The sequence below is a fragment of the Carlito syrichta genome, unplaced genomic scaffold, assembly GCF_000164805.1.
Source record: "Carlito syrichta isolate Samal-C Ts95f unplaced genomic scaffold, Tarsius_syrichta-2.0.1 Scaffold288347, whole genome shotgun sequence".
NCBI lineage: Eukaryota > Metazoa > Chordata > Mammalia > Primates > Tarsiidae > Carlito > Carlito syrichta.
The window spans coordinates 811,906-830,173 of NW_007232443.1; the positions used below are offsets into that span (position 1 = coordinate 811,906).

General features: G+C 57.1%; 1 protein-coding gene across 2 annotated transcripts; it reads right to left on the bottom strand.

The window, feature by feature from the left end:
* Window positions 1-981: 981 nt before the first annotated feature.
* Window positions 982-17,971, bottom strand: SIDT2 (SID1 transmembrane family member 2). Of its 2 annotated transcripts, XM_008053654.2 has the most exons (27): window positions 17,264-17,884; window positions 15,538-15,659; window positions 15,118-15,282; window positions 14,986-15,031; window positions 14,493-14,594; window positions 13,753-13,836; window positions 13,007-13,106; window positions 12,744-12,809; window positions 11,751-11,844; window positions 11,355-11,407; window positions 10,990-11,001; window positions 10,555-10,626; window positions 10,300-10,371; window positions 9,122-9,240; window positions 8,731-8,804; window positions 8,569-8,635; window positions 7,928-8,001; window positions 7,676-7,799; window positions 7,312-7,429; window positions 6,046-6,182; window positions 5,695-5,803; window positions 5,448-5,524; window positions 5,225-5,271; window positions 4,841-4,946; window positions 3,790-3,900; window positions 2,521-2,634; window positions 982-2,436 (listed from the first exon to the last, which is right to left on the bottom strand). In XM_008053654.2, the coding sequence occupies exons 1-27, from the start codon at window positions 17,444-17,446 to the stop codon at window positions 2,374-2,376; spliced, it is 2,511 nt and encodes an 836-aa protein (XP_008051845.1). In that variant the 5' UTR covers window positions 17,447-17,884; the 3' UTR covers window positions 982-2,373. The 2 variants fall into 2 exon arrangements, with proteins under 2 accessions (XP_008051845.1, XP_021565936.1); XM_021710261.1 differs by lacking the exon at window positions 10,990-11,001 and having other exon boundaries at window positions 17,264-17,971.
* Window positions 17,972-18,268: the final 297 nt, after the last annotated feature.

The following is an 18,268-nucleotide window of genomic DNA, read 5'->3' on the forward strand; positions in this document are numbered from 1 at the left end:
GACGCTATCACCAGGCCAGCTAGAGGGTGCTCAGGAAAGAAGTGAAGCTGGCTCGGTCTGCTGGGCTGGACCAGGTAGGAAGGGATCTCAGCGGTGGGGTGGGAGGCATAGGCTTTCCAATAACTGGCCTCCGGCCAGCACAGTGCCTAGTGTTGGGCTGACTCCTGGTAAATCCTTACTGAACTAATGCTGTTGTTAGAGGGAGAGGAAAAACAGGGAAATCAAGGAATGACAGCTCCCAGGGCGATGGTGGCTAAAAAAGAGACTGGCAGGGGCAACCCCCTCGGGTCCCCTCCCACGGTGGGAGCTTTTCTGTCCTCAATAAATCCTGCTTTCTCTCTTTCCGGCTGTCCATGTCCCTCATTCTTCTTGGGCATGAGACAAGAACCTTGACCTGAAGAGCTGCAGAAGATCATCGGAGCTGAAGAGCCATACACCCTAGAGGCTGGCTTATCAGTCGATGGAGCCAGCTGAACCAGGAGAGTTGCTGGAAGAAGGTGAGACTCCGAAGCTGAGACACTCCAGGGACTAGACTTGCCAGCCCACCAAACCAGCAGCTCAGGGCTTGGCTTGTCAGCTCATTAGAGCCGACAATTCCGGGGCTAGGCTTACCAGCCCCTCAAGACAACCCTCTCTGGGACTTGGCTGGCGGACCCATTGAGCTGACACTCTCGAAGCCCAGGCTGACCTGAAAAATCCGTATCAGTAGTGGCTGTGGTGAACTATGATAGTGCCATTGCAGTCCAGCCTGGGTGAGAGAGTGAGACTCCAACATACATACACACACACACACACACAATTTTAAAAACAACAAAAATAAAGTAAATGAAGTTTTTCTTGAGACCATCATGAATACCCATTCTTGCATTATAAAAACCCTTGAATAACTGAGTTGCATGCAAGACAAATATTAAAAAGAGAGAGAGAAAGAAAGGCAAGAAGGAATGAGAACTGGAAAGAACCAGAAAGGGAGGGCAAAGATAGGCCCAACACTGTGACTGGCTGGTTCTTTATTGAATGCAAACTCATTCATAGAAAACAGAAATGCAACTGTAGCATGGAGAGACATAAAACAGAGTTCTGAAAAAAAGACCCAGATCCACCTCTCCCCAGCCCAAGGAGAGCTATCCAACACTTCTGGGAGAATCAAACACATTCCCATCCCGGAGGGAGAGCCCCCCTCCCCTGGCCTCCCCCACCCTTGGCATCTGGAATGGACTGGGTGGGACGAACGGGGTCCAAGGACGAGAGTGGTCAGGGGACCCAGAACTGAGAACAACTCTGTGTAAACTCCAAGGTTTCACGTGTACGTGTGTGACGGACACAGAACTTGGCTGAAGACTGGACGGAAACTCAGAAGCCAGCCCTGGGCCCTAACCTGAGGCTAGGACTGGGGACGTTGAGGCAAACAGCATGTCCCTTCCTCAAGCCCCTTTCTAAGGCAGGCACTGGCGCTCCCGCGGCTGTGAAAGAGGCAGGATGGGCTGAGCTCTTTCTGTCATCCCCCTTTTGCCCCATGGACATTCACAGGCAGTGTCATGGCACTGAAAGGGCCCCAGCAGGGGTTTGGCAGGATGAAGGGCCTGGAAAGAAGGAAGGGAAGGGGTGAGTCACTTCTACCTTCTGTCCTGGTGCTGGCATCAGTCTAGGGGCTGATAGGACGAGCAGGTAACCTCTGAATTCAGCCTCTCAGATCACAAGGCGGTTCTCAAATTGCTCTGACTGCATAGCTAAAGAGCCAGCCCTCGGCACAGGTCAGAGGGAAGAGGGGTCTTACTGCCCCGGGCCCCTTGCAGGTCTTAGCACCAAAAGCCTGGCACCAGCTAGCCATCCCCCAAAGTCTGATACCCCCATTCATCCTGGCTGACCAGAGTGGGCAGTGATGGCAGCCAGGTGCAGCCCCACAGAGAGCTGGAGCCCTGGTACAGAACACTGAATTGGGCCCCGGACTAGGCCCTGGAGTGAGTTTGGGAGGAAAAAAGAACTTCGGGTCCCAGGCTAGGGACGGAGGAGGACAGGCAGAATGCAAGGCATGAAATGGGAACGACGTTGCCTTCCCGCCTTCCTCCTGCAGAGAGAGAAATGGACAGCCAAGCCAGAGGCCCGAGGAAGGCCCCAACACTGAAGAAAGCAGCAATCTGGCCAACGTCTGGGGCTCAGGAGAAGCAGGCCTCCCCCCTGCAGAGGGCAGCTGCAAGGCTCAATGCCACCCCATGACTGTCCCGGGCCAGGCCCAGGCTAGACCTCACTGTCCCACCACCTTCCAGTGCTGGGCAGCGGTGCTGGGCCTCACACCCCCGGCATTGCAGAGTGCCGGCCTGTGACACAGAGGAGCTCAGGGCCCCTGAGGTGAAGCAAAGGGCCTGGCTCCTGCTAGAAGACATAGATCTTGTCCCGCTGCACGGTGTCCAGGTCGTCGTCCAGTGTCAGCAGCACCTGGGGGGTGGACGCTAGATCAGGCACGGAAGAGGCGACCCCACCTCCACTCTACCCTCCCAGCTCTCCCAGAGTCCCACCTACCAGGAAGGACCCGAACATGGCGATGGAGGAGAGGAAGTGCCAGATGTCGTGGTCGTCAAAGAAGTCGAGGAGGATGCAGTCCCGGTTGTGCTCCCTCGACTCTGCAGGGGTTTTCTGGGGGAGGGACAGAGACAGCCGCCTGCTGGCCCTGCTCCAACAAGGCCAGGGCAAGGCCCACCCAGCCTGACTCAGGGGCACCAGTCACCCCAGCCCCAGGCAGAAAAGCACCTGCTCTGGCCACCCCTTGTGCTCGCCCAGCATCTAACAAACTGCTTTTGGCTACAGACTTCCTTTGCTCTTCCTCCTTCCCTCCTCACCTTAGATTCTCCTCTCTGATCTAAGAGCAGAGGGGCATGGTCACCGGGACTGCTGCTGGCACCTCGTTCACTCTAACTCAGACCAGCTCGCGCCACGGAGCTCCTGCTCTGTGGGTCTCCAGGGTCACTGTCTTCTCCAGAACATGACTGTCAGGTCACACCTGCCCCAGCAGGACAGTGGCCATGACCTGTGCCACTCAAAGAACTCCCTGCTCTGCCCATAACCTCTGTCCGGCGGGTATTTGCTGATTGTCCACCCTGTGTCTGGTGGCCGTCTGTGCCACGTGCTGAGGTCACAGGCATGACCAAGACCGGCCCTGCCCCCCAAAGAGTTCCAGTCTCCCCATGCCTCCCACGTGACCTCCAGATCTGCCTCTGAATCATAACTCGGGTCATGGCCTGTCTGGGCCATGGGCCCCTCCCAGTCACCCAGGGCTTTTACTGCCAAGAGGAAGGCCTGTCTTCTCCAGGAAGCTTTCCCAGACTCCCAACTCTGGGCCTCTCCATCCTCTATTCTCTTGCACATCCCCCTGCCCTGTCCTGCCTGTGCCCTGCGTCCCACGCATCACATCGCAAATAGCAAGGCAAGCCTCAACAGTCGCTTTCCCTTTTGAACTAGAATATGCACATCTCAAAGGCAGAGACCGCATCAGACCTCGTTCTGATCACAGAACTAAGTAAGGCCTGACACATGGCAGGTGCCCTGTGAGAGACTGATCTCTCTGGCTTCAAACGCCACTGGCAACGAGTTCTTGGAAGGTCACTTGGCCTCTCTGAGCCTCAGCTGCCTCATAAGTAAAAGGGAGCTATCTCCAGGTTGGAGCATGGACTGCTAGGAGGACTCAATGAGAACGCGGCTATGAACGCGGGGGCCCATGGAGGTAGTCCCGAATGGTGTTGAAAGAGGACTGGCCACAAGCTGGCTCACAAAGAGCCTGGAGTGAGCACTCACCTGCCAGGTGCTGAGTCCCTGGAAGAAGAAGAAAAGTGCGAAGCCCCAGACCACGGAGGTGCAGACGATGCAGAGCAGGGGGATGAGCTTGATCCTCTCCCCGCTCCGGAGCTGCCGGGCGGGGAGGAAGGACAGCCTGAGGAACAGGCCACACCCACCCCTCCCGCTTGTCCTAGACCCTTTCCTGGCGGTCTCCCAGTTTAGGGGACTATCCTTTTTTTTCTTTTCTTTTTTTTGAGTTGGACTCTCACTCTGTCACCCAGGCTGGAATGCAGTGGCATACTCATGGCCACCACAGTCCTGACCTGCTGGACTCAGGTGATCCTTCTGCCTCAGCCTTCCAAGTAGCTGGAATTACAGGCACACACTACCACACTCAGCTAATTTTCTGATTTATTGTAGAGATGAGGTCTCGCCAAGTTGCCCAGGCTGGTCCCAAACCCACGGGCTCAGGCAATCCTCTCACTTCGACCTCCCAAAGTGCTGGGATTATAGGCGTGAGCCGCTGCGTCCGGCCAGGACCATCCTTTAGGGAGCCTTCTGAGCGTCATCCCACCTCACAGAGCCATGAAGCTCAAACAGCAGCCTGGTGGCCTCACCCTGATGTCCACCCCAGCTGGGCCTGCATGTGCTCAGAACCCTGTGCCAGCAAAGCACCCTGGCCACGAGGCTCTCCCTGTGCAGGGGGCTCCCCTCAGCCTGGATGGAGGTCCCTTGGGAAGCCCCTGGTCCTCAGAGGCCCACACCCCGCACTGACTCAGTGAGCCCCACCTCCTCCCAGTCCCTTCTGCACTTAAGGGGGCCACTAACCGCCATGGCCATTTGGAGGGCCATTCTTAGACTATGCAAGGGGCTCAGTAAATGGCCTTACACTGCAGTTAGCTCCCAGGGGCCACATGCCTCTCCCCTCTCCCCTCCTCGAACCTCACTGTGAAGACAGATGGACAGAAAACTTCTCACCCCTGCTCAGTGCTGCCCCAGGTAGGCCGTGCCCATCTCCCTCCCCAAAGAGCAGAGCAGCTGACATAGGAGGCTCAGCCACCCCACTCACCTTCATAATAATGTAGAAGGCAAAGTAAAGCAGCAGGTTGCAGATGCCAATGGCCAACAGGTAGGAGGCGAAATCATTGGGACGCATGATAAGCCCATAAGCAGCCCTGGCAAGAGGGGCAAAGGGCTGGTGAGGAGGGAAGGGCCAAGATCAAGAAGAAGACACCTCCTTGCCCCTGCCCCACCACGTTTTACTGTGATGTTAGGCTGGGTTCGGGCATCCACAGAAGATTCTAGAAGCCCAGGTGCCAACACAGCTCTTCGTAGCCCCGAGTTCTTATGCTCAACACTTAGAAGCTGTCCACAGCCCCCAAGGCAGCCAGTGGCAGGCCACGTCCCCAGCCGTCCACCCAGGCAGGTTACCACCACCCACAGCCAGACTCACAGAGACCAGTTGATAATGTTGCCCATGACCAGCAGCACCATGCGGTCCTGAAGGGAAGCAGAGACACAGGGACTGAGATGGGGAAGAGAGACAGGGAGAAAAGTGGAAGAAGGCCCGAGTCGGCGGGTCCCCACCCTGTGCTGGGTTCTCAGCTACGCCTCCCTCCCACACTGGAGGGAGAGAGAAGATGGAGGGGAGAGGGGCTGAGGAGCTGGGCAGGTACCACGTAGAGGGGCCCGCTGCACTGCCGGATGCAGTCTGTGTAGAGCACGTGGAGGATGCGGCGGAAGATCCCCGAGTCTGCAGGGAGAAGGGAAAGGGCTGAAAGGCACAGGCGCCCTCCCGGCTGGACCCCTGGCCAATCTAATTTCTCGCCCAGTGACTCTTCCAGGGACCCCCGAGACGACAGAGCCTGAGTGTCTCCTGCGTTTCCAGACCCCCTCCTCCAGGCCCTGCCCAGGCCTGCTCACCCAGCTTCCAGCGGCCCATGTAATAGAGCTGTGTGCTGAGGAGCAGGGTGGCAATGATGTGGATGATGGAGAAGACAATCCAGAACACCGTGTTCCCTTTGCCAAAGACCTGTCAGGAGACCCCAAGGGCAGAGGTGAGAAGGCTCCGAGGGCAGCTGCTCCCAAGGTCCGCCCCTCCTGGGGCTCGCTGCTTGGCCAGGCTGGGACTAAGAGGGGCCCCAAAAAGGCGTCTCAGGGAAGGAGCAGGGATCACTCCTGCCGGAGGTGGAGGGGGTTGTGCGTGCCCACGTGCGTGAATGCACATGCACCTTTCCTAACCTACAGGACGAGCAGAGTGGGTCAGGCCCTCACCACGCCCAGCACAGAGAAGAAGATGACGATGGCCAGGCAGGCGTAGGCGCTGTAGGCACTGGCGTTGATGTCTGGGTGCCGCTTCTGGTACAGCTTCAGCATGCAGAGGCCAGCGATCATGTACATGAATGACGTGTCTAGGTTGGGGAGCAGGGGTGGGAGCTACGGAAACATCCGCCAAACCTCAGCAGAGAACCCCCAGCCCCAACGACCAGAGGGAGAGAGCGCCCCAACATCCACAGAGCGAGCTGCTGGTACTTGAGCTCTAGTCCCTTAACTGGCCCTCACTGGCTGTCACCCAGTCTCAGGGTCTTAGTCTGTGAGCATCCTGAGATCAGGGACCACTTCTTTTTCTTTCTTTTCTTTCTTCCTCTCCTACCTCTCTCTCTCCCTCTCGCTCTCTCTCTCACCTCCCTCCCTCCCTCTCTTTATTTTGAGTCAGGGTCTCACGCTGTTGCTCAGGCTGGAGGGAAGTGGTATGATCATGGTTCAGCGCAGTCTCAGTCTCCTAGGCTCAGGTGATCCTTCCAACTCAGCCTCCTGAGTGGCTGGGACTATAAATGTACGCCACTACGCCCAGCTAATTTTTTTTTTTTTTTTTTTGAGTTGGAGTCTCACTCTGTCGCCCAGACTGGAGTGCAGTGGCCACTCCTGGCCACCAAAGCCTCGACCTGCTGGGGCTCCAGCAATCCTTCCGCCTCAGCCTTCCAAGTGGCTGGAACTACAGGCATGCACTACCACACCCGGCTAATTTTTTGATTTATTGTAGAGATGAGGTCTCACTGCCCAGGTGGGTCTTGAACCCGCAGGCTCAGGCAATCCAGTTACCTCAGCCTCCCAAGGTGCAGGATTACAGGCTGAGTCACCAAGCCCGGCTCTAATTTTTTTTATTTTTTGCAGAGATGAGGTCTCACTATGTTGCTAGCCTGGTCTCAAACCTGGCTCAAGCAATCCTGCTTTGGCTTCCCAAAGTGTTGGGATTACAGGCGTGAGCCACTGCACCAGGCCTAGGAACCACTTCTTAATTATCTTTGCTTTCTTCAGTCTCGCACATACATGCCTTTATAGAAAAAGCTCCTCAGATAAATGAAATCCCATTTAGAGGCCCACTCTCTATCTACTGGGATGTGTGCACACACAGGCACCCAGGCCCGGGCGCTTCCCACAGGACTGTCTTGGGGATCCCTGCAGGTGACCTGGGGATGACGGAGGACGCAGGCAGGTCCCTGCTGTAGGTTCAGCCACAGCAGAGGGGGCCCCACTCACCGAACTGGAAGTTGGTATAGTTGGGGCACACGTGGTAGCAGGCGCTGAGCAGCCCCTCCATCATCAGGGCTGTGCCCATGGCGTAGAACAGGCCAAAGTGTTTTGGGATCCCACACTCCTGTTGGGGAGATCGAGAAGGGGAGGGAGGGAGGAGGTGAGGCAGGAAGGGAAGGAGGGACCCAAGAGAGGGAGCCCCGGGGAGTGGAGGGGGAAAAGGGCGGATGGGGCGGGCTAGCCTGGCCTGGGCAGGCTGGGCTAGGGAAAGCGGGCCAGGCAAGAAAGGCCACGCCGGCCAGAAAGGGCGCTGGGAAGCCCAGGCCTGGGTCTGGGCCGAGGGCCCAGCAGGCGGCAGAGGCGCCCTCACCAGGGCGTAGAGGTCGTTGCGCAGCAGGGCCCGGTTGTGGTTGATCTCGCGCTGCAGGATGATGAGCAGGAAGAGCAATCCCAGCAGGATGTACCCCAGGTTGCTGAGGATGTTGTTGAAGGCGCTAGAGGGGCCAACACGAGGCGCTCTGCTTGGGCCGCACGCCCAGGCCTCCTCCCCAGCCCAGGCGGGCATGCGCAAAGCCCCCACCCTCTGCCCCCGGTTCCACTCGGCCTCCTGCATGGTCCCCACCTGAGGTTGCCCAGGGGGTGGGCACAGAGGAAATTGTAGTAGCAGATGTCTTGATTGCCTGTGACATTCACCACCTGCAGGAGGAGCGGGGGCAGGGGGCAGGGCTGCTAACACACTGGACTCTGTCCACACCATGCCGCCACACCACCTGGGCTTCTTTGCAAAAGACAGCAAGTGCCCCCCGCAGCCGGCAGGGCAGGAGACACATGGTACCCAGGCACATGCCCTTTTGAAAGAGGATGCCAGGCAGCACAGTCACTGTCCCCCCTTACTAGGTGTGGACAAAACTCTGGGGCATGATGGCCACAACAGAAGTTTTTGCCCCACAGTACAGAGAAAAAGGAAGAGAAACCAAGAGGCATAAAGGCCCAGCACCCTTGTTTCATAATCCCCACCACAACACTGGGAGGGTGCTGTCATTGGTATCATGCTACTCCCATTCTGCAGACGAAGAAATTAATGCTCAGGGAGGTTAAGTGATTTGCCCAAGGTCACTCAGCTGGTAAGGCAGAGCTGGAATCTGAACTCGGGTCCTGTGACCTAAGACCTGTGCTGGCTCCAGAGACCCAGGCAGGAAGGCTCTGCCCTTAGGGGCAGTGTCCCAGACTGTGATCATGCTGAGCCAGCCCTGGCCCTCTCACCGTCTGATAGGTAATCACCAGCTGCACCACAGGAAGGGCATAGAAGACGGCAATGGTGGCGATGTTCCTGAGGAATGCAGAGCAGTGGTGAGGCAGGCAGGATCTAAGGGGCCACCACACACCCGCGGGTACCGGGAGCCCCAGCCTGCTGGGCCCACTCACCAGAAGTAGATCTGGTACTTCTTCCGCAGAACGCGCTTGTCCTTCCTTGCCAGGTCGGCCACATAGAGATATTGCTGGGGAGAGCTGGAGTGAGCCCCACCTACCCACTGCCTGGGAGAAGCACCTCTCCCCAGTTTAGAGGTGGACAAGAGGGGCCTCCCTCAGACAGGCCGAACTCAGGTGGGCACAGTTCTAGGCCGTCCCACTGCTGGGCCAGTCGGTCCGGAAGCGGCTGGAAGTCAGGTTAGGTTCCCCTGGAATCCACCCTGCCCCAGCGAGTTCTCTCCCTCTGCTTCTCTAATATGCCATGTCAGAGGGAACCATGCTGGGCCTGAACACAGATGGTCCCTTCCTCGGGAACCCCTGACCAGGCCAGGCCCACGGGTCAGACCTTGGTGCGAATGACATTCTTATCGGAATCAATGTCGGTCAAGGTGTCATAGTCGTCCTCCTCCACCGAGCTCATGGAGTCCAGGCGTGGCCGAGTCCCCACGGGGTCAAAGGAGCGGCCTGGGAAAAGCAAGGAGAGGGGCTGTGCTGGTGGGCACGAGTCCCATGGGCTGCCCTCACCCATCTAAGGCAATTATGAAAATTAGGAGGGAGGAAGGAAGAGGCAAATTGTGGGCCAGGGCTCAGAGCAGTGGTGTGGGCTCAGGAGCTGGGAGGACACAGCAGGTGCTCCCAAGTCCTGGGGGGAGCAAGGGTGGGAGTTGCAAAGAGGCCACCAAACAGGGCCACTCTAGCTTTGCTCCACTTCCTGCTCCCATCACTGAGCTAGGGTCTTCCAGGGCAGGATGCCGAGCAGACCCGGGCCCCAGACACAAGCAATAGATTTAACTTGGCAAGTCATGCTGATTTAAAGGTGCCCAGCCCTGTGGGTTCTGAGAAGACACTGCCTTGGGTTAAGGACCCAGTGGGCTTGGGCTGCAGGCAAGGGCAAGAGGCTGCCTCCAGAAACAGCATCTCTCCTTTATCCTGTTTTTGCCTCTTGCTTTCAGAACCTTCCCCCTGTGACCTTGCCTGACCAAAGCCCCCAGAGGCCTGGATGTGACAGCTGTGCCCATGAGCCCGACCCCAGCAGGCCAAGGAGTAAGGGTGCTGGCAAGGCAGACATAACTAGAACATCCGGCCCAGGGGTAGCTGAGGTAGCCAGCATTGGGGACCAGTGCCTGCCTATCTCAGAAGACACAAGAGCCGGCAACTGTGGGCATTCAATGGGGAAGCCATGCACAAAGCATCTCTCTGGTCCTGGAGTTGGCAGGCGACCGCCCTGGCAGGAGCTGATTGGCAGAGCAGCCCCACCCCCTCCCCACATCTACCCATGGCAATGCACAGCTGCCGCATCTGGCCAGAGGGGAGGCGCCGCTTGAACTGGTCGTGCCCTTCAAAGGAAAGGGAAAGTTACCAGGGAACTGGGGCCAAGGAGGAGAGGATGAGGGAGGAGAGGGTCAGGAAAACAGCAGGCCCCTGTCCAGTTCCAGCATCTGGCAGAAGAGGCAACCGCCCACCATGTTTCACCCAGCCAACACCGCCTGCACCGCATGGCCCCTCCCTGCCTGGCCCACTCACCCTGGTAACCATAAGAGAGGTCCCCCGTGCCTGTGCTGTCTACCAAACCATCAGTGGATCCGGAACCATTCTCTGCAGGGAATGATCAGTGGTGAGGCAGGTAGGGAAGGGGACGCTGGGCCCATCCCTACGGGGCCCTGAGCAGTGGCAGGGGGCATCAGGATGAGGCCAGCTGCCACGTGACCACGTCGGACGTGGCAGGATGTGAGTGGAGTGAGTGGGTGAGCACAGCCTCTCTCTGGCTTCGACACGTACCAAAGGAGCCATAGTTGTAACCCTCATAAGGGGAGTTGCCAGGAAAGGAATCGGCCAGGACTCGAGGGTGACCTGCAAAGAGACATCAAGGTCCTCTTAGCCCTGGAAGCAGAGACCAGCCTAGAGCCAGGGAGGAAAGGAAGCTCCAGAGAAGACAGCCACAGAGAGGCCATGCCAGCAGCAAAGCATAGGAACCTAACCAGCAAACACACCACTCCGCCACCACCTGTCCCAACCTCCCGCCTGCCTCTCCCATGGAAACATCACCACCCTTGGTCCTCCCTGAAGAGTGGAAGGTCAAGGAGCTGAAGCATCTAAGTTACCCGCAGCAAGCACAGACAACATCTGCCTGCCCAGGCCCCCCGACAGCCCTGCACGTCACTCCCTCCCCCACTCAGGACTCCAGCTCCTCTGCCCACGGCGCCTGGAGCTTACCAAGGAGAGAGGCTGAGAGAGAAGATTCCAAGCAGAAGAGAGGACAGAAAGAGAGGGAGGGGCAGGAAGAAGGGAGAAAGAAGCAAAGGTTAATCATCCCAGAGACAGCAAGCTGCACTGCCTGAGGCAGACAGACAGCGCAGCTAGATACAGAGAATAATCAAGTGACAGCCTCTGAGGTGTGCATGCTAGGATGGGTGGACAGAGCATCCCAGGCCGGTTCCCAGATGCAGAGTGTTACTCCCAATCTCAACATCCAGAAGCCCCCAGCCCTTCTCCCTCCAGCCCCCAAGGGGACCATCCACCACTGTCCCCCTAAAACACAAAGCACACTCTGCCCACCCCACTCAGACCCCCGGAGGTACCGCTTTCTGGGCAGGCTCGGTCCATGGCCACCAGCAGGGTCTTCTTCTTCTGCCTGCAGGACAGAATCCAGAGGCCACCCAGATGGGATAGAACAAATATTCCTCTGCGCAGGGCTGGCCTTCTTTCTACCCTCTCCACCCCATTCTGATCCCAACAGTCCTGTCCTCCCAGGGTTCCTCCCAGGCTGGGAGCAATGTGGGGTCTCCCTGCTTGGGAAGAAGGTTGAGGGGAGAGGTTGGTTTCCAGCAGAGAGGTCCATATACCATAGACCCTAACAGCGACATGCCTTCCTCTGCCCGTGGATGGTGTTGATGACCCTGGGCTAGCTTAGATTCTGCCATGTGCCCTGCCCAACGCATCCCACACCAGGGCAGGGCCCAGCAGTTCCACGTTACCTCCAGTTCTCCCAGCAGGCCAGGAGGACAGTCAGCAGGTAGAAGGAAAGAAATATGCCCAGGCAAAATAGCATCCCACCAACGTAGGCCTCAGCTGCGGGGAGGGAAGCCAGAAAGATGGTGAACAGGTCAAAGCTTCCCACCACTTCCCATCATGACACCCAAGGGCTTTCGCGACCTGGTTGTTCTGCCCGGACCAATCTCTTGCCACTTCTTTCCTCGAATGTAAGGCCCTAGCCAATGTGAACAGCTGGCAGTTCCCCAAGTGTGCCAAACTTTGCTGTCTTTGCTCATGTGGCTCCTTGTACTAGAATTTTCTTTTCTGCTTCTTGAAAATGCCACCTTGACTTAACCTTCGGACCCTAGCCCAAGGACTGCATCCTCTAGGAGTGCTCTCGGTCCTGTGTTCCCACGGTGACCTGTCCTTTGCTCATCACAGCCTCCTGTCCCTCCAGACAGGCGCTCCCTAAGGACGCAGCCCTAGCACGCCACCTGGCATACAAGAGGTGCCCACTAAATATTTGCTGAACAAATAATCCACATAGGAGAGGCACTTTCTTTCCCCTCCTATCACAATCTGTTATTTTAATCTTTTACTTTCCAGTTTATAAAGGGTTTCCTTTAATCACACAGTAAATATTTACTGAGCACTGACTAGCGACCCGTACTTTCCTGCTAATTTTGAGCTAAACCTCCTAACTTGGTGAGATTAAGTAGACAAACTTTATTACCTCTGTTATGGAGACAGGGAAACTGAGGTTGATACGTGGCAGAGAGCGAACTAGAACTCAGTTCTTCTACCTCTGGTCATGGCTCTCTAAACTACATCACACTGGAACTCATTTCCTGGCCTCTCTGTCTAGAAGCCTGCCACCCATGGACTGCCTGAGTAGGTCCTCATCACCCTTCCCCTTCAGGAAACACCCTATAGGCCAGGTCTGAAAGGAAGAGCCAGAGAGGCCTGTCCATCCCCACTCAGCCACCCATACTCACATGTAACTGCTTGAGACACCAGCACGGACAGGGTTTTCTGGCGGTGCCCTTGATCAACCGGTTCATCTGGAAGCAAAATGTCAAACTGGCAAAGAAGTGGCTGCCTGGATCTTGGCTAGAATTAGTAGGACCAGGCTTTGTGAGTCTAGAGCCCAAAACCCATGTACTGTCAGGCCCATCAATCAGCCACACGGGCACTTATTGCTTCCAGGAAGCAACCAAGCCCTCCCCATCCCAAGCTGGGCTGAGGGCACAAGATGTACCTTCCACAAAGGGGTAGAAAGGCAAGGAGCCCCCGCAGGCCTGGTCCTCGGTCTTCACCACCACCACCACGTAGAAGCTGTTGCTGGGGAAGTCTTTGCGCTGCAGGATGTGGTGATCATCATCACCATTGTCATCCTTTTCTGAACACTTATTTTGGGCAAGACGTTACACTAAACCCTTTACATGTATCATTTTACTTAACTGTCATAAAGATGCATAAGAGAAGTACCATTATTATCCTTGTTAGAGGTTTAGAGACGTTAGCTTAGGGTCACACTGCCAGGAAGTGGTGGAGCCAGATTTATCTGGTTCCAGAGCCCAAATCTCGAGCATACACTTCGGCCAGTGAGCAAATGTGTGGGTGCCGCATGCGGGTTGTCCCATTACAGGCCAGACATCAGCCAGGAGAAGAACTGAGGTGCAACACTGGCCCAGCAGCTGCATGACGATGCTTGAGGCGAACCCATGGTTTCCCTCATTTCCTTTCTTCTTCTCACTGCTGTTACAATGTGTCCAGTAGATATGGCAGCCAGAAAGGGTCTTCTGTTCTTTCCCATCCCCAAGGGCGACTGGAATTATGGTTCAACTCTCATATATTCGGGGGACTCAAGGTCACAGGCTCTGGAGGGCCAAGACTAAGACTTGTGGAGGACAGAAATGGGACGGAGGAAACGGAGCAAGGGTTTGGAAAGTTCCCGGCTTCTTGCCGGACACCATCTCCCACCAGGCCACGTGTGCTGCCTACCTGCACTGTGATGGCTGCCTTCTTGGTCATAGTCTGGTACATGCCGATGAAGGCTACGTTGTTGTCCAGGTCATAGACAGGGCACTAGAGGGAGGAGGGGAGAGGCAGATGGATGGGGCCTGGGCCTGCTCCCTCTTTTTTTGTTGTTTTTTGTTTTTTTTAGTTGGAGTCTCACTCTGTCGCCCAGGCTGGAGTGCAGTGGCACACTCACAGCCACCCCAGCATTAGCCTGCTGGGCTCCAGTGAACCTTCCGCCTCAGCCTTCCAAGTAGCCAGAACTACAGGCACACGCTATCACACCTGGCTAATTTTTGATTTTTTTGTTGTAGAGATGAGGTCTTGCAAGTCGCCCAGGCTGGTCTCAAACCCACGGCCTCAGGCAACCTACTCGCCTCGGCCTCCCAAAGTGCTGGGATTACAGGCTGAGCCACCGAGCCTGGTCTCTTCTCTTTTTTATCTTTTTGAGTTGAAGTCTCACTCTGTCGTCCAGGCTGGAGTAACATGGCACACTCACAGCCACTGCAGCTTCAACCTTCCAAGTAGCTGGAACTACAGGCACGCGACAGCATGCCTGTCTAATTTTTTTGATGTACTGTAGAGATGAGGTCTCGCCAAATTGCCCAGGCTGGTCTCAAATCTGTGGGCTTAGGCAATCCTCTCACTTCAGCCTCCCAAAGTGCTGGGATTAGGGAGTACATACTGCTACATGCTGATAGGGAGTAAAGGGGCAGGCCACTCACCAGGACGTCCTGGATGGAGATGACGGAGCAGGGGAAGGCCTTGTTGGAGGTGACCTTGACAATCACCGAGTCCACTCCATCAGGGAACTCATACTTGAAGTACTGAGGGCACGGGAAGGACAGGGAGAGCCCCATCTCATGATGCTCTCCTGGTCCCACAGTCTCCCAGAAAAAAGGACCCAGAATCCTCTCAGGGTTGGGTGGTGGAGGCTCTCTGGGGAGGCAGGCCTTGATCAAAAGCAGCCCCATCTTTTGTCTACCACTCCCTTCAGCCTCAGCTGGGCACTCAGGACCGTGCCTGAGAGGCAACCAGACCCCATGTCTCTGCACAGTCCCAGGCTGGCTGTCCCTCACCACCTTAGGGTCAGAGCTCCTGTGTCCAGGGAGAATACGACCAACTCAAAAGTCCCAGCAAAGACCACTGGCCTCTCCTATTCTCAAGTTCAAGCTTCCCCTTTTCTCCTCTGGAGAGTAGTCGACAGGGAGATGTTACCTGGGGCTGGGCTGCTGTGGTATTGAAGCTAAACTGCTCCCCAGTCCTGCAGGGCAGAGAAGGGCCCCCCAAGTCACTTCCAGAACCTAGAGGGGAAGCCAGTACCCATTCCCCTCAATCTACCCTACAGACCTGAGCACAAAGTCATCCATGCGGCTGACCCGGAGTTGGTACGTGGTGTTTACTGGTGACAGGGTGGACACATCCACGTAGAAGAACTGGACCTCGGACTCATTCTTGGTGGGGGGCTGACACAGCGTTCGTTCCACCTTCTGGTAGAGATACTTGCGCTGAAACCTGTGGCCCGAAGCAGAGAGTCAGGATACGACTACTGTCCCAGCTGGCCTGCCGAGGAGCAAGGCCCCAGATACTCCAGTCTGGTCTCCACCAATGCCCTGCCCCTAGGCAGACAAACTCCAGGATGGCTGACTTGAGCCTCACATCACCGAGCAGCCTCACCCAGAGACTGGGGGGGAGAAGCAGGAGCTGTTGAGGCTCTGGACAAAGCCTGGCCTAGGCCGCACCCCTCCCGGGTCCCCAGATCCTACTCACAGCCCTCGCAGGATTAGGGGCACCTGGAAGGACACCACAGCCTCCTTCTGGCGGACCACAAACAGCAATGGCGCCCCTTTCTGCTTGTTCAGAACGTTCACGGACACACGCACACCCTCCGTCTGCAGGATGACATGGAAATGCCTCTCTCTCAAGACTCTGCCCTCAGGGACCTGTGGCTCCAGAGACTGTGAGCCCTGCCCTGCCTCAAGCCAGCGCTCTGTTCTTTCTCCATCCTGGTCAGGCAGGGAGGCCATCTTTTTCTGCCAGAATAACTCCCAGCTGAGACTGGTGCTGAGTTAGCTAGGCTTATGAAAGAGACTAGCTCCTGGGTGGCAGGCATGTGCAGGACAGCAGGACCCAAGCAACCGCAGGCCTCACTCCCTGACAGGAAGTACAATGGAGGCCTTGGGAGTCTCCAGGATACACCATTCCCCTCCACGTGCATGGAATGCGCCAGCCCGCACACACATGTGTACACATATGACACACATGCAGATGCAGGAGAACAAGGCGAGCGCCTAGTCTTCTTCCTGGTGAGCAGGAGGCTCTGGTTCAACAACTAACCTGGGGGCCAGGGGCCAGTGGGGTAGGGAGGGGGTAGGTGTTGAAAGTCAATTTGTGTCCTTAGCTCTGAGGGACAAGGCTGTGGAGAAGTCACTTCACATTTCTCAGCCTCAATTTCCTCCTCTATAAAATGACATTCTCCATGGAGCTACGGAGAGACACATATATAAGGCAGTGGGAGCTTAAAGAAAAAAATAAAACTAAATACATCCTGGGAATGCTTGTTATTGGGCTGCTGAAACCCAAGCCCTAGGGCAGCATTTCCCAAAAGGATAAAGGCACAGCTCTCGGGGTGACCCCACATATGGGAAAAAGGGAAGAAAAGACTTGAAGCAGGAGGAGATCAAACTTCAGAGAACCAGACATTGAAACAGATCCTGGCGTGTCATAGAAACCAAAACCTTGCCCTTTCTGAAAAAATAATACCAACGTCTCAACTCTAACGCTTCCTAGTAAAACCAGTCACAGGGAGAGATCACACAGCCTGGCTGCAAGAATTCTCAGCTCTGCCTGGGGTCTAGATTTCCCAGACCTAGCTAAGCCCATGTACAACTTAGAGACTCGAGCTGGGGAAGAAATGAAAGAGATGTCAGAGGGCGGTGGATTCTGCACCTTGGACACACTCCTGTTCTCTTCCCACCCAACTTGCAGTTGGCCTTACAACTCTGCCACCCTCCCCTTACAAGGCCAGCTGGCTTTCCCAGGCAGGAAGAGGGCTGGGAAGTCCTACATTCATCTCCCTGGGGAGTCTGGGCTGTAACTTGCCTGGGCCGAGTCTTTTGGTTCCCGGCCAGTCCCATTTCCCTAAGGTTTTCTGGGCAAGCCCAGTAGCAAGCCTGCTTCCCCTGACATCCAGACCCCACAGAGCTTAGAGTAGGGAGGAGGCCAGGTTTGCTCAGACCACCTGGTGGAAGGAGGGGGGTGGAAGAGAAGATGGGAATGAGGCAACTTCAAAAACTGGCCACCTGGAGCTTCAGACAAACACTGACGGCCAAGGGAGGATCCTCGGTGGAGAGGCTCCAGCAGGGTTCTGTGACCTGGGAACCCAGCGGGGCAGCTCCTTCCTGAGGCCTCCTAAAAGGGTAGGCGGGCGGCAGAGTCGCCCGGCCCCGTCGGCCCACCCACTCACCCCAGCCCCCAGCCCAGCCCCGGCCCTCACCCGGTTGCGGGTCACAGTATGGTTGAAGGTGTAGATGTTGACCAGCTCGCTGTTGACCTCGTCCACGTAGGTGCGCTCAAACTCGGCGTCTTTCTGCGAGACGTTCTTGGGCCCCAGAACCCCCAGATGGCTCTCGACCGAGGCCACCAGGAGCACCAAGAAGGGCAAGCCCAGAGCGAACATGGCCCCGACAGGGCGGCAGTGGCGGCGGCGGCGGCGGCGGCGTCGAGAGGCGACAGGACACCTCCGGGACGGGTTGCGGCTGCGGCCGCAGCTTCCAGCATCTCACCAGCACCAGAACTTTAACCCCGGCCTGAGACTGGGAAACGTCCCCTCCCAGGAGCCGCTGAGACGCTCCCAGGGGTCCTGGAGGGGAGGGGGCGGCCGGGAAGGGGCGGGGAGGGAGGGGATGCGGGCTCCGGGAAGGGGTCCCAGCTCGCGGGGGGCTGAGCACGGCCCCGAGACCCCGCGGGCCCCGGCCAGGGCCGTGAGAGCGAGGAGCAGCTGGTTGCCGGGAGCCCGGAGACGCCGGGCGAGGGGAGGAAGGCGAAGGCGAAGGCGCAGGCGGCGGCGGGGGCGGCCGCGAGGGGAGGAGAGTCGGCGGGTGAGGGGCGTGATGGGCGCCGGCGACCCGACGCCGCGCCGGGCGGCGAGTTTTCCGGGGCGCGGGCCCTTTAAGAGCGGACGGACGCGGCGGCTCCGCGCACGGAACGCGGGAGAGCGAGCGGCGCCGCCGGGCGGTAAACAGCGCGGCGGCCGGCTCGCCGGTGACGTCAGGGGAAACCGACACAGATTTAAAGGACCAGGTCCCGCATTTTCCCTTAAAGGGGCCGCAGCAGCCCAGCCGGAGGGCAAAGCCAGGGGCGCCTTCCCCGGCTGGTACCCCGCTGCCACCTTGTCCTTCGCTATCCCATCTTTAGAAGCTCACGTTGGAACAGGCGGATGCTTCGGTTAAGAATCTTCACGTGTTGGGTTGTTGTTGACAAATTCTTCTCTGCTCAAATT